Below are 19,424 nucleotides of genomic sequence, written 5' to 3'. Positions count from 1 at the left end.
TCCAGGGATGCTCTACAGCACCTGCCAACAAATCTTCCTTTACAGGACAATTTTGTATGCTGACAGGGTGGCTTTAAAGTAATAAAAAAAAAAATAAAAAAAAAGATACAAGCAGACAAGTTACAAAACACACAATCGATCAAGCAGCATTAGTTTGCATTTACTGGCAAGCTCACCTGATATCCCTTATGGTAGCCCTTTTCATAGGATCCACTTGAAGCATGTGCTTGAGAATGCTGATCACAGGAGGGTTCAGATACTGAGGCGTGTAGAAGATGCCATCACAGATCTTCTTGAACAGGGTTGGCACATGGTCATCATCAAACGGAAGAGTCCCACATAGCAAGGCATAGAGAATGACACCACTGCTCCATATGTCTACTTCTGGGCCAGCATAGAGCCTGGATAAAGCAAACAGTAGGCTTACAGCAATGTTGGAGGGGGTGTTGCAGAGCATTTACTGAATATAATACACATACACACACACATATACAGTAAGAAGGCATAAAAAGGTGGTGGTCAGGCTTCAGCTGACATAGGTGTGCGCATTTAGGTCTTTGTGACCATTATGCTTAGGAGGGCTGGGTTGTGGTTTGGCACACTGTGGCCAATGTCTTTAGATATTAGGCAGCGTTATTGCAGAAGCGAACCACCCCCATCTCCAGAAGGTAATCTACAAGTTTCTACACTTAAGCTAGCCAAAGATGAAGCAGTTTTCTGTGGTTGCAGGAAAGAAATTGCTAGATTCCCCCGGAGCTATTGTGTTCTCTCAGCAGGGGGAACCATCCCCGCCAGGAGAACACGATTACTGCTAGCAGCTATAATAGCCGTAAGCGGTAATTGCATTTAAAAGCCAACATGCTGGTTGTAGTTTTCCGGATCTTGTCGGGGCATAAGGAGCCATTGGCTCTTAGTGCTATCAAAGGCAGTGACTAGAGGAAACTTGGCCAGGTTCTTCTGTGACGCAGCAGAGGGCCTCAAGAACAGCTACCCATGGGTGGCACTGGATAGAGGGGCCAGGAGAGCTGGCAGGGGTTCATGGCAGCTCTGTGCAATAGAATTGGTAAATAGACAAGTTTTTACCTAGTTACAGTCCATAAAGAAATGTAGCAGAATACATTTTGATCTAAAATCATGAAAGATTAGCAAATCTATAACAGAAAAGAAAAAAAAACGCTTTTCCCCAAGATTTTCAGTAGATTGTGTTAAAAAAAAAAAAAAAAAAAAAAAATTAAACTCCAGGGTGATCAGACACCAAAAGAAAGTTCCGTGTGGGGGGGAAAAAATAAATAAAAATAAAATCATCATATGGGTACAGTGCAGATAATAATTGTCAGTGTGACAGTGCTGAAAGCTTTAAAGTGGCCTGGGCAGGAAGGGGGCAAGTGCCTGGTATTGAAGCAATTAAAATGTGTGATTAGGCAGATTAATCCAGAAGAGACATACTATGTCTACCCGGGCATCTGTTAGACATTGGTTTTACCAGACAGGAAGAGGGGACAATATGCAATAAAAAATAATTGTGTTGCATTCGATTTAAACTCTAGGTAAAATCTCTCCAAAAGGGACCATATTAGAAGTAAAAACCATGCAGGTATTCTAAAGCTTCCCCACCATCCCAAAAAACCCTGCAGAAAATGCAAACATGCTTCTGGAGCAGAAAGTTGGATTTAAAGATCAGCTGCAGAGCAAAGAAAACAATGGAGGTTTTCATGGTATTTTCCTAGGTGAAAGTCAACCTCAGCAATTCCAAATTGTGCATATTTCTACAAAACTATGCGGGCCATGAAGTCACTACATCCCACGGTGTCCCCCAAAGATGTGAACCAGCCAATTGTCAGGTATCCAGTTCCACGCTGACTGGCCTGACTCTTCGGCAGCCATGGTCATGAATGGGTACATTTGCCCACTTACCCTGCTCTACATAAACAGACGTTGCATGCTTCCATTGACCCATTTTAGTAAATAAAACATACCTTCCGGAAATTACTTCCGGTGCAGCATAATTGGGAGACCCACAGCTTGTCCTTAAAAATTCTCCATCGGCCATCATGTTGGAAAGTCCTGTAAAACATTGAGAGAATATAAAAATATATATTTTAAATATAAAAAATAATATAATATATAGTCCTGGTTTAGAGGGACATACAAATTATTCCAGTAACCTACCGTATGTGGAAAAAAAAAAAACATTGTAGAAAATATGTCAAATTCCCTCCCTCCCCCATATATCCTGTTGCATTCTCCTTAAAGCGGGAGTCCGCCCGGACTCCGCGTTTTTTTTTTAAAAGCCAGCAGCTACAAATACTGCAGCTGCTGACTTTTAAAATAGTGACACTTACCTGTCCAGCGCGCCCGCGATGTCGGCACCCGAAGCCGATCTCTAGATAGTCTGTCGGGTGCTGCCGCCGCCATCTTGGGTATGGCAATCAGGAAATGGAGCCTTTCGGCTTCATTTCCCGGTTCCCTACTGCGCATGCGCGAATCGCGCTGCGCAATAAGGACGGTCCCCGCTGCCTCTGGGATCTGTGTGTTTCCCAGCAGGCTGCGGGGCACTTGCGGAAAGGGGCGTAATCTACGCCCCTTTCCGCAGAGCACTATCCCGGAAGTGGGTGCAGAATACCTGTACTGTACAGGTATCTGCACCCCCCTCCCCCCTGAAAGGTGCCAATTGTGGCGCCGGAGGGGGGGAGGGTTCCGATGAGTGGAGGTCCACTTTAGGGTGGACCTCCGCTTTAAAGACCAACTAAACCCAAGAAGAAAAAAAAAAAAAAAAAGATTTTTTATAACAGTTTACCTGTAAAATCCTTTTATTTGAAGTACATCACAGGACAGAGACATAGTAGTTACCATGTGGGTTATAGGCCACCTTCAGGTGATGGACACTGACACACCCCCTAAGACAAAAAGTGCAATCCCCATATAACCCCTCCTACTGCTGAGAGTTCCTCAGTTTTGTAGCAAAGCAATACATGTGTATACCAAAGAAGGGAGGGACCAGTGTCCCGTGATGTACATCAAAGAAAATGATTTTACAGATAAAGTTATAAAAATCCTATTTTCTTATCGTACATCACAGGGCACAGAGCCATAGCAGTTACTATGTGGGATGTCTCATAGCAATGCCAAGTGAAGGGGGGAGGGGGAGACAACAAGTAGGGAACCAAGAGACTAGAGAACTTATACTGCAGCACATAGCGCCCAAAGGCGATATCCTTATTACCTTTACATCTACTTGATAATCTGGTAAACGTATGGACTGAAGACCAAGTTGCGGCCTTGCATATCTGAGCCATGGAGGCTTGGTGATGCACTGCCCAAGAAGCACCAACAGCCCTGGTGGAGTGCACTTTAACACGAAAAGGAGTAATTTTGCTCTTTAAACCATAAGCTTGAACAATCGCTTGACAAATCCATTTAAAAAAAAAAAAATAGTTGATTTTGACGCTGCCTGTCCTTTTTTAGGACCGTCTGGCAACAAACAAAAAATCTGTTTTACGAATCTGAGCAGTCGCTTTCAAATAGACCTTGACCGCTCTCACCACATCAAGAGAATGTAGCGACCTCACAGAATGAGGGTCTGGAAAAAATGAAGGCAGCCAACTGATACTCTTCTAGCAGAAGATATGGAAACCAAGACAATTTTCCTTGTCAAGTGGACCAAGAAAATATATCTTGTAATGGCTCAAAAGGCCGATTCTGTAATGCCAACAGGACTAAATTCAAGTCCCAAGGGTTCAACGGTGACCCAACTGGAGGATTAATCCAGGTTACCCCTTGAATAAAGTTACGAACCAGAGAGCGTGAAACAAGGGGTCGTCATGGGGGGGGGGGGGACATCTGGCCCTTGATAGAACTCAAGGCCAGCTTAATGTCTAATCCCATCTGTAGGAATGAGAGGATCCTACCCATGACATATTTCCTGGGGTGCCAACCCCTGGATTCATACCAGGAGACATATGCCTTCTAGACTAGACTATAGCAGCCTTTCTCAACCTTTTCAACAAAGAGGGACCCTTGAAATAGTTCTCCAGTCTCAGGGGAACCCCTGCTAAAAATTAGAAAGCTACAACTCATGATACATTAGTGAGATTGTCGGTGAGGAATGGTCCCTACACTTGTGATCATTTGGAAGAATTACCTCCTTACAGATAGCTAAAAAAGATCAATGGTGTCGTTAGGAACTTATCTGAGAGGCAGAAATGGTTTAGTACTGAAGGAACCCCTAGCAATGTCTGGAGGAATCCTAGGGTTCCATGGAACCCTGCAGCTGACAACCTATGGTCTTTCAGAATGTGGGTCTCAATAGTCAAACCGTTAAATTTAAAGTTTGTAAGGTAGGGTGGAATACCGGACCTTGCGAGAGAAGGTCTGGCCACAGTGGTAGGGTTTAAGGGTCTCCTACCGCCATCTTTACGATCTCAACAAACCAAGATCCCTGGGCCACAAGAATCACCACCTTTCATTCTTGCTTGATCCTGCGAAGACGGCGTGGGAGCAGCAGAACAGGAGGGAATGCATAGATCAGTGAAAACTGATCCCAATGGAAAAAAAAAAAAAAGCCATCTAATCCAAATGCCATCGGATCCCTTGTCACAAAGTTGACAATCTTGGTGAACCTGGACACAAACCGGCCCATGTCCGGGACTCCCCATTTTTTAAATATTGACAGAAAGATGTCGGCGTGAAGGGACCATTTTTCCGGGAACAATTGTTGGCAACAAGTAGTCTGCTTGTCAATTGTATATCCCTGGAATGAAAATTGCTGATAAGGAATGTTTTCTGCCCGAGAAAGAATATGACTCATCTCTCTGGGCTGCACGATTTCTCGTGCCCCCTTAGTGATCGATATAGGCCACTGCTGTGGCATTGTCCGATTAGATCCTGCCAGGATAATTCTGTAGTCGGAGTGTCCAGACCTCTAGGGCCAGGCGTACTACCCAAATCTCTAGAATATTGATGGGCAAGGTCATATCTGATTTGGACCATTTCCCTTGGACAGACTTCTTCCAGGACTGCTCCCCAGCCCAAAAGGCTGGCCTCTGTTACCACCTTGAAGTAACTGGTAACCCCATTTGAGGCTCTGATGCACTTCAGGGAATAAATGCATTGGGAAGTCCAGAGCTTGGTCCTTGTTCCCAGTTGACAGGATACTTTTGCAACAGTCTTGATGGAAACTGCATAAGGAACAGCCTCAAAAGAAGCCACCATCTTCCCCCAATAACTTCATGCAAAGGCAAATAGGATTCTTCTTTGTTTTGACTAACAAAATCAGTTCCTTTATGGAACTGACCCTTTACTGGGGCAAAAACACCTTCTGAACTGTATCTATGATCAGCCCCAAGTACTGTAGTTTCCATGAAGGTTTTAAGGAGGATTTCTCTAGGTTGAGAATACAACCTAGGCATTCCAGGTAGCTGACTGCGGTGACCAAACTTTGGTTTAAGTGGGCTGCTGACTGATCTATCAAGCGTAGATAGTCTAAGTAGGCTAGTATTATACCATGAGCCCTTAGCCTGGCTAAAGGAGCCAGGACCTTTGTAAACACTCAAGGTGCAGTAGCTAGATTGAACAAAAGAGCTACAAACTGAAAATTAAGATTTTCTACCTTGAGGTGTAGAAAAATTCTGGCGACACCAGAAATTCTCCCCCTTGTAGGATGGACACTACTGATCGGATTGACCATGCAAAAACAGATATACAAAAAATGGTTTAGATCTCAAATGGGTCTGATATCCGTTTGGTTTTGAAACTGAAAAGGTTTGAATAAAATCCTAAACCTCGCTCTTCCAAGGGAACCACTTGACCTGAGAAAACGAGGAGACAGGAACTCTGAACTCTAGTTTGTAACCTAGAGATATTGAGGAAGCCACCCGTCTTGATATTGTTCCTGCCAGATCCTTGCAAACTGTAGAAGCCTTCCCCCTACTCGAGCAAGCCAGGGTACCCCCCCCTTCATAAGGAGGCTTTAGTATTGTTTTGTGGGCTTCCTCCCCAAGGTCCTCTTGACTCTGGCTGGCCCTGAGGTTTACCTCTTCCACTTGGCAGAGAAGGCAATTGTGACTGCCTGGAGGCTGATGCCCCTGGCAATAAAGAAGCATGCCTAAAAGAAATGCTTAAACTTAACCAGAAAGGGGACTTTTCCCATTAGAAATGCTTTGGATATACTTATCCAGATAGTCTCCAAATAACAGTTCACCACGAAATGGGAAACTAGCTGAGAGCTTTACATGGCACTTCAGCTGACCAATTTTTCAACCATAGGATTCTATGAGCATGTACCAGCCCGAGCGTGAGGCCTGGAGAATAGAATCTTTCATAGCATCTAGGGTAAAAAGCCAACGCTTCTGATATCCTGGCCAAATCTTGGGCCTGCTGATCAGGAATAACCTTGGGTATCTCCATAAACTGGTCCTTTAAGGACTGAGATACTCATCACTGCCAGCACAGGCTGAACCTGTGAGCAAACTTAAAAAAGAATTCCAACTTCTTATCTGTTGGACCCTTTAGCATATGAGCACTGCCTACTGGACAAGTCAGGTTTTTGTTTACAGAGGACAGAGTCAATTGCTGGAATTCCCCATTTTCTTATAAAACTCTTCCTTCATAGGATAAAGTATTGAAAACTTTTTAGCATGAACCGACAGGGGAGGCTTTAGTGAACCCAAACCAGAAGTGGTCCCATAGATTTTACTGCCAGGAACGCAGTCAAATGTGGAGCAGACCAATTCAGTGAGAAATTGTACCCTAGTCATCTCGCCCCTTGCCCCTCCTGATGGCTCACTGACCAGCCATATTACTCTCAGGGGATGCCATCTTTACTGAGACGGTTCTAGGCTTCCGTGTGACTGTAGAAGTCATTCTAGAGCCCCTTTTGAGGTGTTTTTACCCCCCCATTCTGACCATAGCTCGATGCACAAAGCATAGGTACTACCAGAAGGAATGCATTCACATGCTTGAGCAATAGTCCAGCTCCGCTTCTGCTATTAATGCACAGCCTGATACAGCAGTAAATGTGTCAAAAGGAATGCTTGTCAACAAACCTTAATATGCCACCTTTGCTCTTGTGTCCTGCAACAGCAAAAATGGTGCTTTTTAAAAACACTCCTGACGCTGGGCATTGGAGGATGCCAACGCTGCACTAAGACCCGCCACCTATTGCCCTTCCCCCTCTTAAAAAAGCTCTTGCATGAGCTCCGACCCTATGGGATCCACAGGGAGGGAGGGAAGAAGGAATGGCGAGGGGGAGGGGGTCTGGACGCCACAGTTTTTTTTCCCCCCTCCAATTTCTTGTAGCGTTCTTTCCCCGAGAGAGGGGAAGAAAAAAAAAAAAAAAACACACGACATGGGCTCTGTGAAGCATGAGAGGGTAAGTGCTCAATATAGCCCCCAATGGGAGAAAAACCTTACTAAACTTAGAGACAGTCACAAGACAATTTAAATTTTTTTTTTAGAAAACTCCTTACCTTTACGCCGTATGGTTTACTGTGGTAAACCAACAGACCCAATCTTCACCCTTCATGGTGGGTTCCATTAAACCTTCAGGAGCTGGGGATCCTCGAGGAAACCCACAATCCTGGACCTGTAATAGCACCACCGCCAGTAAAATCTTCATGGCCTTAATACCAAAAAAAAAAAAAGTACTGGATCCCGGTGTCTGGCTCTCTAAAGAGAAGCATTACAGTCAAGACCTTGTTTCTTCGGATAAGAGGCCTGGGTACTATTCAATTCAGCCAAAAACACACTTTGAATGGATCTGGCTGCATGGCTAGCCCCAGCAAGGATTGCACCAGTGGAGCACATCTTCACTCGTGACCAACACCTTAGACACTGGCAAAAAAAACAAAAAAAAAAAAACTGAGGCACTCCCAGCAGGGAGGGGTTATATAGGGCATGCCAGTGTCCATCACCTGAAGGTGGCCAATAACCCACATAGTAACTACTATGGCTCCGTGATATACGATAAATATGTTGCAACTTTGCAGTCCTTCAAAGTGGTGTCAGCAGTGTTTTCATTTTGCAGGTTAAAGCGAGTTTCACCCAAGTGGACCTTCCGCTCATTTGTCTCCTCCCCCCTCCGGGGCCACATTTTCAGGGGGGGGGGGGGGGGGGGGAGGAGGATAGGATACCTGTTCGACAGGCTATTGACATCACTGCTCGGTTTCCTCGTCCTGTTGCTGAGCAAGAGAGGCCGTAACGCTACACTGCCAGGTTCCCTTACCTGCAATGGCAGCACCTGAGAGCTGATGGAAACAGCAACGTTGCTGACGTCACTGGACTCCACGACAGGCAGGTTTTAATATTAAAGGGTCAGCAGCTGCAGTATGTGTAGGTGCTGGCTTCATTTTTGCAGCGGTGGGCAGACCTAGTCTTTGCAAGGTATTTGCTGAAAATGTTCTTAATGCGACTTCCTGTGAGCGGAACTGAAAGCACAAAACGTGATCTCAATTCACAGCCATCTTCTGTAAACTACCAATTGCCCTGTGCTCCATGTAATGGAGGGGATAAGTTAGTCCAAATCAAGTGAGCAGTTTAAGGCAAGAATAGTGCTCTCCATGGACAGTGGTGTGACTGAGCAGACAACTAAAGTGTGTTGCGTCCAGGATTACCAGGTGAAAAAAATAACCAACCCCCCTGAAATTCTGGGATTAGAAGAACTTTACCGTTTGGGGGTTCAAAGTAATTTTCTAGAAAAAAATAAAAATGAATGATTTTAACTGGAAAGCAACAAGTGTTAGAAAAAGGTTTAGTCTTTAAGTGGTTAAACTTCACTCATTTTAGAGACTAAAGTTCATTCCTTTGATCTAAAAGCAAAACAATGTTTTATAGTTGGCTCAGGGCCAAGGAATGTTGATACTTAGCTGTCAAAAAACAAGGCAGTCTGCCATCAGCTTGAGCAGAGAATTATCTGCATACAATCAGGGAAATGCTTTGTCAAGATTGAGAGCAAAAAAAAAAAAAATAATCATTGCAGTGCAGCTCTAACCACCCCTTTCGTTAACATTTATCCCCTTGCAAGGGAGGCATCACCTTTCCTGAATCTGGGCTTTAAACACTTGCTGACTGCCTCACAGATATACTGCGGCAGAATGGCACGGGCAGGCAGAGTAACGTATGGGTACATCAGCATCCCTCCAGGAGCAATCCGTGCTGAGGGGCAGGCCACCGATTCATTGCCACCCCCTCACGATCGCTCCTGGCAAATGACAAGCTTCCTCTACTTCTGAAATGTAAACAGAAGCAGAGGAAGTGAGGTCATAGCTACTCGTGAAGCCTTTTCGTTACGGCTTCTGAGGAGAGGAGACATCCAAGTGAGTTTGCTCCAACACTACACTTACAGTAGAACACGCAGGCACACTAATCAAGCCCCTGCACCCCGTCACAGGACACCAATAGCAGTTTTTTTTTTTTTTTTACTGATTACTGAATTGGTGTTATTTGTGACTGTTATAAGTGGTAGGGCAGTTAGTGGTAGGCCCCTTTAGGTCTAGGGTACCCCCCTAATAAAGGTTTAACCCCTTGATCACCCCTGTCGCCACCAAGCGATTTTTCTGATCACCGTATTCGTGTTGCATGCAACACTAGACAGGTAAGTATTTAGGTTCGCTGTCAGATTTATAGCGTCAGGTACCCCTATATACTACCTAGTAAAGGTTTTAACCCCTAGATTGCCCCCTAGTTAACCCTTTCACCAGTGATCACTGTATAACTTATGGGCGACACTGGTTTGTTTTTTATAGTGTTAGGGCACCCGCCGTTTATTACCCAATAAGGTTTAACCCCCTGATTGCTCAGCAGGTGATACAAGTTAGGATTTAGGGTCTGAGTCGCCCCAGGCAGCGTCAGGTTAGTGCCAGGACCGCTAACACACACACACACACACACACACACACACACACACACACCTTAGTGTTATAGTATCAGAACGGATTGATCTCTGATCAGATCTATACTAGCGCCACCAGGAGTTTAGGGTTCCCAAAAACGCAGTGTTAGCGGGATCAGCCCAGATACCTGCTAGCACCTGCGTTTTTCCCCTCCGCTCAGCCCACCCAAGTGCAGCATCGATCACTGTAACTTACAAAAACACTAAACACATAACTGCAGCGGTCGCAGAGTCAGGCCTGATTGCCAACTGTTTTTTGGTACCGTTTGAATCAGTCGTTGTCAGGAGCTTTACCTGTGAATCTCACTAGCGTACCACTAAATTTAGAGCCCAAATGGCAAATCGGAGGCATTGCCAAATTTGTATACTGAGCAGTAGTGTGTGCCGCTCACTATACAAGGGCAGGCAGGTAAGTAGCTTTAAAGAGAAAAAAAAAAAAAAAAAAAAGTCAGCCAATTTTAGTTATATAGCCTAAAGTTCCACTTTAATCAAAAGTTAACTTTTTATAAAATAACCTTCATGAAATTGCATTTCCTGCTGGCTTGCACTAAAGTATGAAAGTGGTGAGGAATGACGCACAGCTTGTTTCTTCATGCAAAACATTTTGTCCTTGATCACCAGTTTTAGTAACCATGGCAGACTGCTAGAACCATAATCAGTTCCGAGTGGATTAGAAGGGGGAGGAAAGAAAAAAAAAAAAAAAAAAAAAAAAAAAAACACACCATATGCAACAAAGGGTTTAATTTTTTATGTGAAGTGAAGGCTAAACATGAGCTGCAGATAAACAAGACCCAAGCACCTGTGTAACCCAGGCATTCCACATGCCAATACTTACCAAAATCAGCAATCTTAGCATTCATATGAGCATCTAGAAGAACATTCTCTGGTTTCAGGTCTCTGTGCACCACCATGTGCCTGTGACAGTAATCAACCCCGGAGAGAATTTGCTGGAACAGGCGCCGAGATTCCTTCTCATCCAACTGAGGGGATAAAAATAAAAATGAATGGGAAGTTGAACACAAGCAGAAGCTGTTCAATGAGCCTGTCAGGAATGGGCATTTCAAATAATCTAGATCTCCACTTCGCCTACCCAAACGAGGAACTACCCTCAATGACCAAAAAAAAAACACCCTCTGATTCCAGCAGTGGGGTCCTCCTGGGTCTCGTGTGTGTAAACCCAGTGCTGTTGTGTACTCTGCAGTTCTCCAATATCAGCTCACTTCAGTGAAATACAGAACAGTCTCCCCTTCCTGAAAGATGAAGAGCTGGGAAAATTCTGTAGTCCAACACTTCCTATTCCAAGGTAAAAACACTACCCCTACACAGATATGGCAAGTATTGTTACATGTGGTGGGTAACTGGCAAGAAATGTATAATAAAAAAAATATTTTAGCTAGAAAATTACTTGGATCTCTCTCCAGACAGGGGAGAGAAGCATGGAATGATCAAGTACTAGAAAGAACTTGACAGAGGACAAGCAGAAGGGCAAAAGGGGAGAAGGGAGAGCAGGTGGAACGAGCTGACCAAGTAGAAGTGAGAAGACTGGGATAGGAATTAGGCTGGCTGGACAGTTATTCAGATTAGCCAGCTGGCTGAATAAAATAATGACTCCTCCATCCACACATTCAATGTGTATGGAGGAATCCTTCCTGCTCTGTTACCCAACTACATTGCACTACTGATTGTACAAAAAGTTTCCAGCATGAGAAGATGTCAAACATTCAATGTCTCAAAAATGGGACCCAAAGATGGATCAAGATTTGGCCAATCATGGCTGAACAAGCCAAATCTCGATCCATCTGGCCAGCTTTAGAAGAAGCGTTAGAGAGAAGTTATCTGAACATGAATATTGCACGGACACAAGTGGGTCTGAGCAGGGAGGACTGTGGCTCAGGGGGAAGAAGGTAGAGCAATAGCCAATAATGGAGTGTTGCTGAGGAGCAATGGGAAGAGAAGTGGAGGGGGAGAGGACTAGTAGCTGGTTGTGTTCCAGTGTGGAGAGAAGGCAGACAGAAAAAAGGAGCTGCAACATGGAAGTGAAGGGCATTTAGTGTGGGCACTGCTGATGAACCAATGTGATGGTGAGAGAAGGTCTCTACTAGGGCATGACTATACATTGGTACTGGGAATTAGTCTGCACAAAATCATCCAGCAGTGAAAGGAACAAAGTTTCTGTATAAAGACCAGTGATGAAAATAAAGATGCATGTTTCCTGTAAGCAGCTGGACAGGGCTGATCACTCCAATCAATGTTGTATGCATTGAACACAGGAAACTGCTGTCAATTCAAAGCCACAGTGCTGCTCAGCCACCAAACTACACACCAGAAATCACATACGTACAACACATGCCCACTGGTGTGAATGGGCATTGAATACAGGATCCCAAATGGAACAAAGGCAGCATATTCAAATCTGTCTTGACCTCAGGCTACTGTAATTTTTGGCAGGGGTCTCTGGCGTACCAGAGAGCATGGAAGAGCATTACAAATTTTTACACATACTACAAGTGACATGTATTTCAACTGAGTATTTAGCAGTTCGTTGTTCACTTTGAGACCCTGTCACCTAATCACTCAACACAATCTTGCCATAAGGCAAGGGTATCATTTTATGCATTCTTTTTGCATGTAAAAGCCCCCACTAGGTAGATCAGGGGTGTGCAACCTTTTGAAAAGCAAGGGCCACTTAAGGGATTTGGTAACCCGGCTGTGGGCTACGACCAGCTGTTTACAATTAAAAACAAGCCCTTACTGCCCTGAGCCCCCTAAAATGCTGATTTCACACCACTGACTCACTGAGGTTTACCCCCACCACAGGTGCAGTGCACCAAGCCATAACCTTCTATGGCTTAGTGCAGATAACCCGCAGGAAGGCCGCAGGTGAGTTGCACTTGTGGATCAGTGTGGAAGAAGCCCAATAACCCCTTATAAGTGCCAATATGTCCATTGCAAAAGTGCAGGGTATGCAATGTTTAATACACTGACCTTTTCCTCTTCAAATGTCTGCTGGCATCTCTCCAGACTCTGCCTGGGAAAGTAGCTGGTGATAGAGGAAGCATTGGCTTATGCTGCTCCTAAACACTTTGTGACTGCCTGCTTCCTTCACTGCCAGCTCCATCAACTGATGCTCTGGGATGGTAGGTCTACCTGTGATCTGAGTTTGCCAACCCACCATCCCAGAGCATGGGCTTCCCTGGTTTGAGGTTGAAGGTCAGAGGGCCACATCCCTGGGGTAGACCTCTAAAAATCCCAAGACTGCTTCTTGGCACCATTTTGGATGGGATGTCGGCAGCCTGCACTGTCACTCAAGTGACTTTACACCACTTACCTGGCAGCTCCACAAAAGGTTATACAGGGAAGCAGAAGCAGCAGAAGCAGCATGTAAAGTAAAAGAAATTAGTGGTTGGCTAAACTAGTGGGGGGTAAAGTGGGTATTTTTGTAATGAAGCATGTGTAGATATTGTTCTATCAATGGTTTTGTATTGGTGGTGGTGGGGGAAGCTGGCCATTAACCAGAAAAAAAAAAAAATAATTGATTTTGTACTTTAATCTCAATATTTTAACGTTAACAGGGTCACTAAGAATGCTGCTCAGCAATGGCTAAAAGCACAAAGTTTGGCCTCTGCAGTTTTTTGCCAACAAGGTTTACATTGTGCTCTATAGGAGTCAAGATATCAAGCTCTGGTGCCAAGTCGGTTTATTTATACCACATTCAGATGAGCATCTGAATTTACAGGCCATATCAAAAACGTGTTAATTTCTGCCTCAGAAACAATAGAGTACTGTCCGTGATAATTTGCACCAACATACAAATTTTTCAGGACAAGCTTTTGGGGTATGTTCCCCTCAAGGTCTCAGCAGTACTGATTTACAAGTTTTAGCCAAATGTTAAAAAAAATAAATAAAAAGCTTGGCCTGAAAACTTGTAGGTTATTGTAAATAAAAGTATCACAATAGGCAATTGTCTGTCGCAAGTGTACTAATACAGCTACAATCACCTCTAATGACCAATACAGCTACAACAATTATTGCTCTGAGACAATATTGCGTCTCTCAGCAATAACCCAGCAAAATCTATTTTGCAGAGATTCTAAAAGTTCAATAACACCGTCTGATTTATAATGGCCACAGAGCACACAAGATGCAGCTTGTAGAGCCAACATCCCCCTGAATGCATTTCACACACAAAGGCCCACAGGAACTTCACTAAAACCACAACTATTCTGAGCTTGCAGCTGCACAAGAAAACTAGGATTCCTGCGTTTGCTAAAGGGAATGTACATGTACTCAGCAAGCATATACTTTGTTACTGTTAGCATACACCATTTCTATATGCTTGCCTCTCCGTGTCCTGTTATTGGGTTATAAAAACACAACTGCTAATACTTCAAACACGTTAAAGTCCAATTAAAATGCAAGCCATGCTTAAAACAGCAAAGACCCTGATTGGAAGAGAGCTGATCACATGACTGATTTTGGGTGAACTATACTTTTTTTATACAACTAAAAAAAGTTTGTTTTTTTAAAGTTTCTGTCTGTTCCCCCGTTAAAAAGGCGATTCACCCTCTAGCCAACCCATCATTGGAAGTAAAAAAAATCCCAAATCTTGGGTTGTCCTCAGAAAAGAGGGGAAATATTCCAATAGGGACACTAGTGGTGGTGACCTGTGATTCTATGGATTTCCTCTCATTTCCCGTTTGGCTATGGGGCAGGAAGCGAAGGGAAATCTCTGCATTGGGACACAGCTAGCGAAAAAATAAATTTAAAATGACAGGGGTTATAACCCTTCCTTACACTATCCAAAATTAAAAATGTTGCCTAAAGTTTTACTTTATTGCAAGTAATGCATTAACCATCTCTGCTCTGGAAGGTTTTACTCACTTCACGACTAGGCCACTAGTTTAGCACTGCGTTACTTTAGTAGGTAGGTTGTGTGGTCATGCAACACAGTACCCAAATTGTATCTTTTCAGACAAAGCTTTTGGTGGCATTTGATCACTCATTACTTTCTGCTTTAAAAGAACAAAAAAAAAAAAAAAAAAAACTTCATAAAATTAGGCCAAAGTGTATTCTGCTACATGTCTGGTTAATATATAAAAAAACTCAAACTGTATATTGATTGGTCTGTGTGAAAAAATTATAGCATGATAGTATTTATACTGGAGTTTTGTTTTGTTTTATATGAACAGCGGTGATCAGCGACTTATAATGGGACTGAGATCGTACGGCAAACAATCTGACACCAATTGGGAACTGACATGAATACAGTGATCAGTGCTAATACTATACATCATACTAATGACTGTCTGGGAAGGTGTTCACGTCTCAGGTAATCAATGGGTTAAACGTGTGCCTACCAATGTGTAATGTGTGCTGGTTGATACTTCGGATCTTTGTTCCTTATCCCGGCTTTGTGGGGAGAAGAAAGCGATAGTTTCCGCTGCAGTGTCTTGTCAACGCAGAGCTCTGGGCTGTGAGTGGACAGCAGATCCTGGCCACGAATCATTGGCCGGGACCTGCTGACAAACCCCAGCTGTGTACAATCACATCACTTTGCCTGTATGGGCCACCGGTCCACAGTACATTGCAGGCGGTCTGCGAGTGGTTACGGTAAAACAAAAACTTTTGAACAACTACCTCAAGTCTCATTATTTACAAATAAATGTAAAAACGCTTTTCTCTCTGGATCCCCCAAAGTGGTCAGCGAGTAGACCAAAGAAACGCATAGGAAAAATGCAAAGAACTGTGCTGATACTTTGTAGAACAGAGACTAATCATGCTGCATTCAGGGCCCCACATCACTGGTCCTGGGAGAGGAGTGTATTTGACAAGATTAGCTCGCTGGGATAAAAAGATAAATAAGTGCAGCCATGAGACTTTGGGTGGAAGTCAGTGACCCTTGCTGCTGGAGGGGATAGTGGAAGTATATGGGTGATCCGGATTCTTCCAACCAGTTTTTTGGCAGCCATGACCAACAAACAATTGTAGGCAAATGCCCTCAATTAAGGACGAGATCGAAAATAAAATCTTTATTTTTTTTATAGTTTGTGTGCCATCGGTCCGAGAGACATACGTAGTGTGGAGGCCAATGAGTTTTGATTTTTTTTTTTTTTTTAAACAAAATTTACCACTATACGGTTTTATTTCTGGAGTTTGGGTGGCTTGTAAGGTGACCTAGTTAATATTTGGACCTATAAGCTTGTATGACCCAATATTCATTTATAGAGGTCATACATTGAAGGCTAGCCCAAGGAAGCAGTAGGATCAGATTGATTTGCAACCTGGTTGAAATGAATAGAAGGACTCCTAATTTTTGAGTGGAATATATTGGATCTTGGACACTGGTGTAGATTATAAAAAAAGTGGGGAAACCATTTCACTCAAGCTTTTAAGAACTACCCTAGTCAGTCGCATAATTCTTTAAACCACATTATAGCTGAATGATGGCTACAGTGTGGTCTAGCGACGTAGTCAAATAACTATTCCCCTCACACACCCATTGTAGCAATCTCTGATCAGTGTCCTTAAGACCCAACTGATCATATTGGGGTAAAGGGCCAATCACAGCAGCCCTTTACCATGTGATCAGCCAAGTCCAATCACAGCTGATCACAACGTAAATACTTTCCGGTTAACGGTCTTCTCTTCAACCGGTCAGTGAGAGGGCTGGTAACCAGCCAGCGTGAAAGGAGACATCTACACTGATAATCAGTGCAGGAGAATAACCTACTTGCAACGTTTTACAAGAAAGACTTAATTTAGTTTTTTTTTTCTAAATAAACAGCAGCGATTAAATAAAAGAATATGATACATTTCATATGGATAGTGTTGCAAGTTTGTTAAACTGGGGTAAGCAGACCATTTCTGCTTAATGAGATAAAACAGGCACAGGAAGTACACGGTTTTCATTTGGTCTGCTGACGCAAAAGCTTATGCTTGGGGAAGTGAGGACAACAATACATACAGCAAAGCCATCAGAGCAAGTGCATACAAAAAGCAATTGGGAGCAAAAAGTTGGCTGGCCAAAAAAAGCCACACTTTATATTCCATATACATACCTGATAAAACGTATATCTGACCTCTTACATGTATAATACAGCTAAAAGGTGATATAAACTACTACACAGTGCCTGTAAGGGAAACAAATAAATTTTGGGTTATCATTTGGATCTTTTTTTCAGCCAGTCAGTCTTACCTTCCCATTCTTACATATATAGTCAAAGAGTTCCCCGCCTGAAACATATTCCATCACCATAAATATATCTGTCGGTGTACTTATCACCTGATACCTGGGGGGAGAAGAAACAAAAAAGGTGTTCAGCATGCAAAAAAAATTCTAGACCAGAGACCTTGAAAATAAATAGGGTTTCTACCCATTTTTATATGGATCCATTTTTGGAAGGAATATAGAAAATATGGACCATGGTTACATTGCAGCTAATGACCTAGTGTGCGAGAGAGGCCTAAAAATGCCAATTTCTTCTGTGAATATACAAGGTGTTTATGCAGTACACTCTACCAATACTCTGCCAATCCCCCCCCCCCATTCGCATGCCTAGGTTGTTTTTACATCCAAATAGCTTTAATTAAGCTTTCTGTATTTGTTTTAACACTGCAATGTGACACCTGCTGGCTTTAGTTATCCCTGTCCCTCCACAGAAAGAGGCAAAGTGACTTCTGAAGCTGGCGGGTTTTTGTAAAACCCACAAGATCACCATAAACAGATGTGATGATCGAATGACAGAACCATGCCGGGGGTTGGAATCATTTGTGTAGATGGGGCCCCCCTTTCACACTTTTGTGACCTGAAAGTTGTGTGCATTTACCACAATTTTAAGCAATGCCTGTGTAAACATGACCTCAAATCGCATCAAAGTCAAGCCAAAGTAGTACAGGGACAACTTTGAAGTTGCTGAGACTTGAAGTTGCAGATATGAATGGTACTCATTTGAAAATCATGGGGAACAACTTGTCATGCGACTCTTGCAGTCACACAAGTGTGAAAGGGGCCCGAGTGACCTCAAGTAACTGGGTAGTAGCCAAATAAAGTTTGCAAAGCTATGCACCTCTAGTTCTAAAAGAAAACAAAGATATTTCTCTTAAGATTAAAGATTGCAAAAACCATGCATGACCTTCGGGTCCTGTGTCATTAGCTCCCTATTGGGCCTTGCACTGATCACATCAAAAGTCACCCAAGGTTAAGCTTGGATAATTGGTCAATTCCTGGGCCGTAGAAGGCGCTGTAATGGGGGCCTTTGGGTCTAGCAGTTCCTGGCTTGTTATGGGAGCTTACCAACTAGCCAAGATCCCCCTGATTAGAGTCAAAACCCTGGTGATGCTTGTGATTCTACACAGCGATCCCTGTATGTCCACAGAAGGCGACTACAAAAGCATGGTAAGATTTTAGGCTATGCTTTGCTTGTGGGTCAGTTTTGCACATATGCCCTCCTGTGAGCCAGAATCAGCCGACAGCAGGCTAAAGCCTACTGACGTCACAGATCCGCCTCAGGAAGATGCCAACTATATTGCCTGATCGGCAGTTGGCTCGGCCTATTAGCAAGCATCTGAGAGTTCGAACAACCACTTCCACCCTCCAGAGAGCAGCGACAATCACCCCTCCGCTCAGAGCTGACAGCGAACTGAACAATCATGTGATCAGAATATGAAAATAAATAAAAATTATATATATATATATATATATATATATATATATATATATATATATATATATATATATATATATATATATATATATATATATATATATATATATATATAAATTTTTTTAAATATATCCTCTTAACCCCAAACTTCTCCTTTAATATCATAATTTTTAAATGTCTTGGAGAAAAGTTAGTTCCTATGTATGCTACAGTTTCAATAATTCAGTACAATAACCTAGAAAACAGAAAACAAATGACTACATGTTTACATTAGATTTGTTTTGCAACATTTTTAAATAGGTTGCAACACAATGCAGCAGCAGCACAGACACGGGTGTTGTCACATTGCACAACCTCCATTTTTAATGACTTAGTCAGAGGATGTGGAATTGATCTGGGGGTCACGAAAGGTAAATGCTGAACAGGTATGGTGTACAAAACCAAAAATACTTACAGCTTAATAATATGAGGGTGTCTAAAAAGTTTGAGATTCTGAATCTCCCTGCGAATCTTTCCCACCACATCAAGGCTTCGGATCTTCTGTCTGTTCAGGATCTTCACAGCCACTTTGTGTCCTGTTAATTCATGTTTACCAACTATTGTAAAATAGAAACAATAAATAAATCAACCTTTGTTAGCAGAACTGGACAAAGCATAATAGTTTACAACATTTTAAATTAATGAAGTTTTGCTGCCAAGTCCATGCACGTCCTCCAGTAGGTCATAAAACAAAAGCACATTTAGGATTCATTCAAATCAGTTCTGAAGCTTTTTGCACAGCCGGTCTACTGGGAGAGGGCAGGTTTGTGCCGGCAAAAAAAAAAACACACACAACTTGGCTCTGCTGCAGTTAAGCAGCATAGTTGGAGTTTGTG

General features: G+C 43.1%; 1 protein-coding gene across 1 annotated transcript in view; it reads right to left on the bottom strand.

The window, feature by feature from the left end:
* PRKAA1 (protein kinase AMP-activated catalytic subunit alpha 1) overlaps positions 1-19,424 on the bottom strand; it is a 69,455-nt gene that overhangs the window by 26,308 nt on the left and 23,723 nt on the right. Inside the window, 5 exon segments of the mRNA XM_077462810.1 lie at positions 177-401; positions 1,977-2,064; positions 10,722-10,866; positions 17,082-17,175; positions 19,004-19,145. Of these exon segments, the coding sequence (XP_077318936.1) occupies positions 177-401; positions 1,977-2,064; positions 10,722-10,866; positions 17,082-17,175; positions 19,004-19,145 (694 nt within the window).

This window comes from Lithobates pipiens, unplaced genomic scaffold (genome assembly GCF_037356315.1).
Source record: "Lithobates pipiens isolate NorthernLeopardFrog02 unplaced genomic scaffold, aLitPip1_a1.2 Scaffold_3, whole genome shotgun sequence".
NCBI classification, from domain to species: Eukaryota; Metazoa; Chordata; class Amphibia; order Anura; family Ranidae; genus Lithobates; species Lithobates pipiens.
Note: the sequence above shows the minus strand (reverse complement) of the source record. Positions and strands in the feature narration are given on the sequence as shown.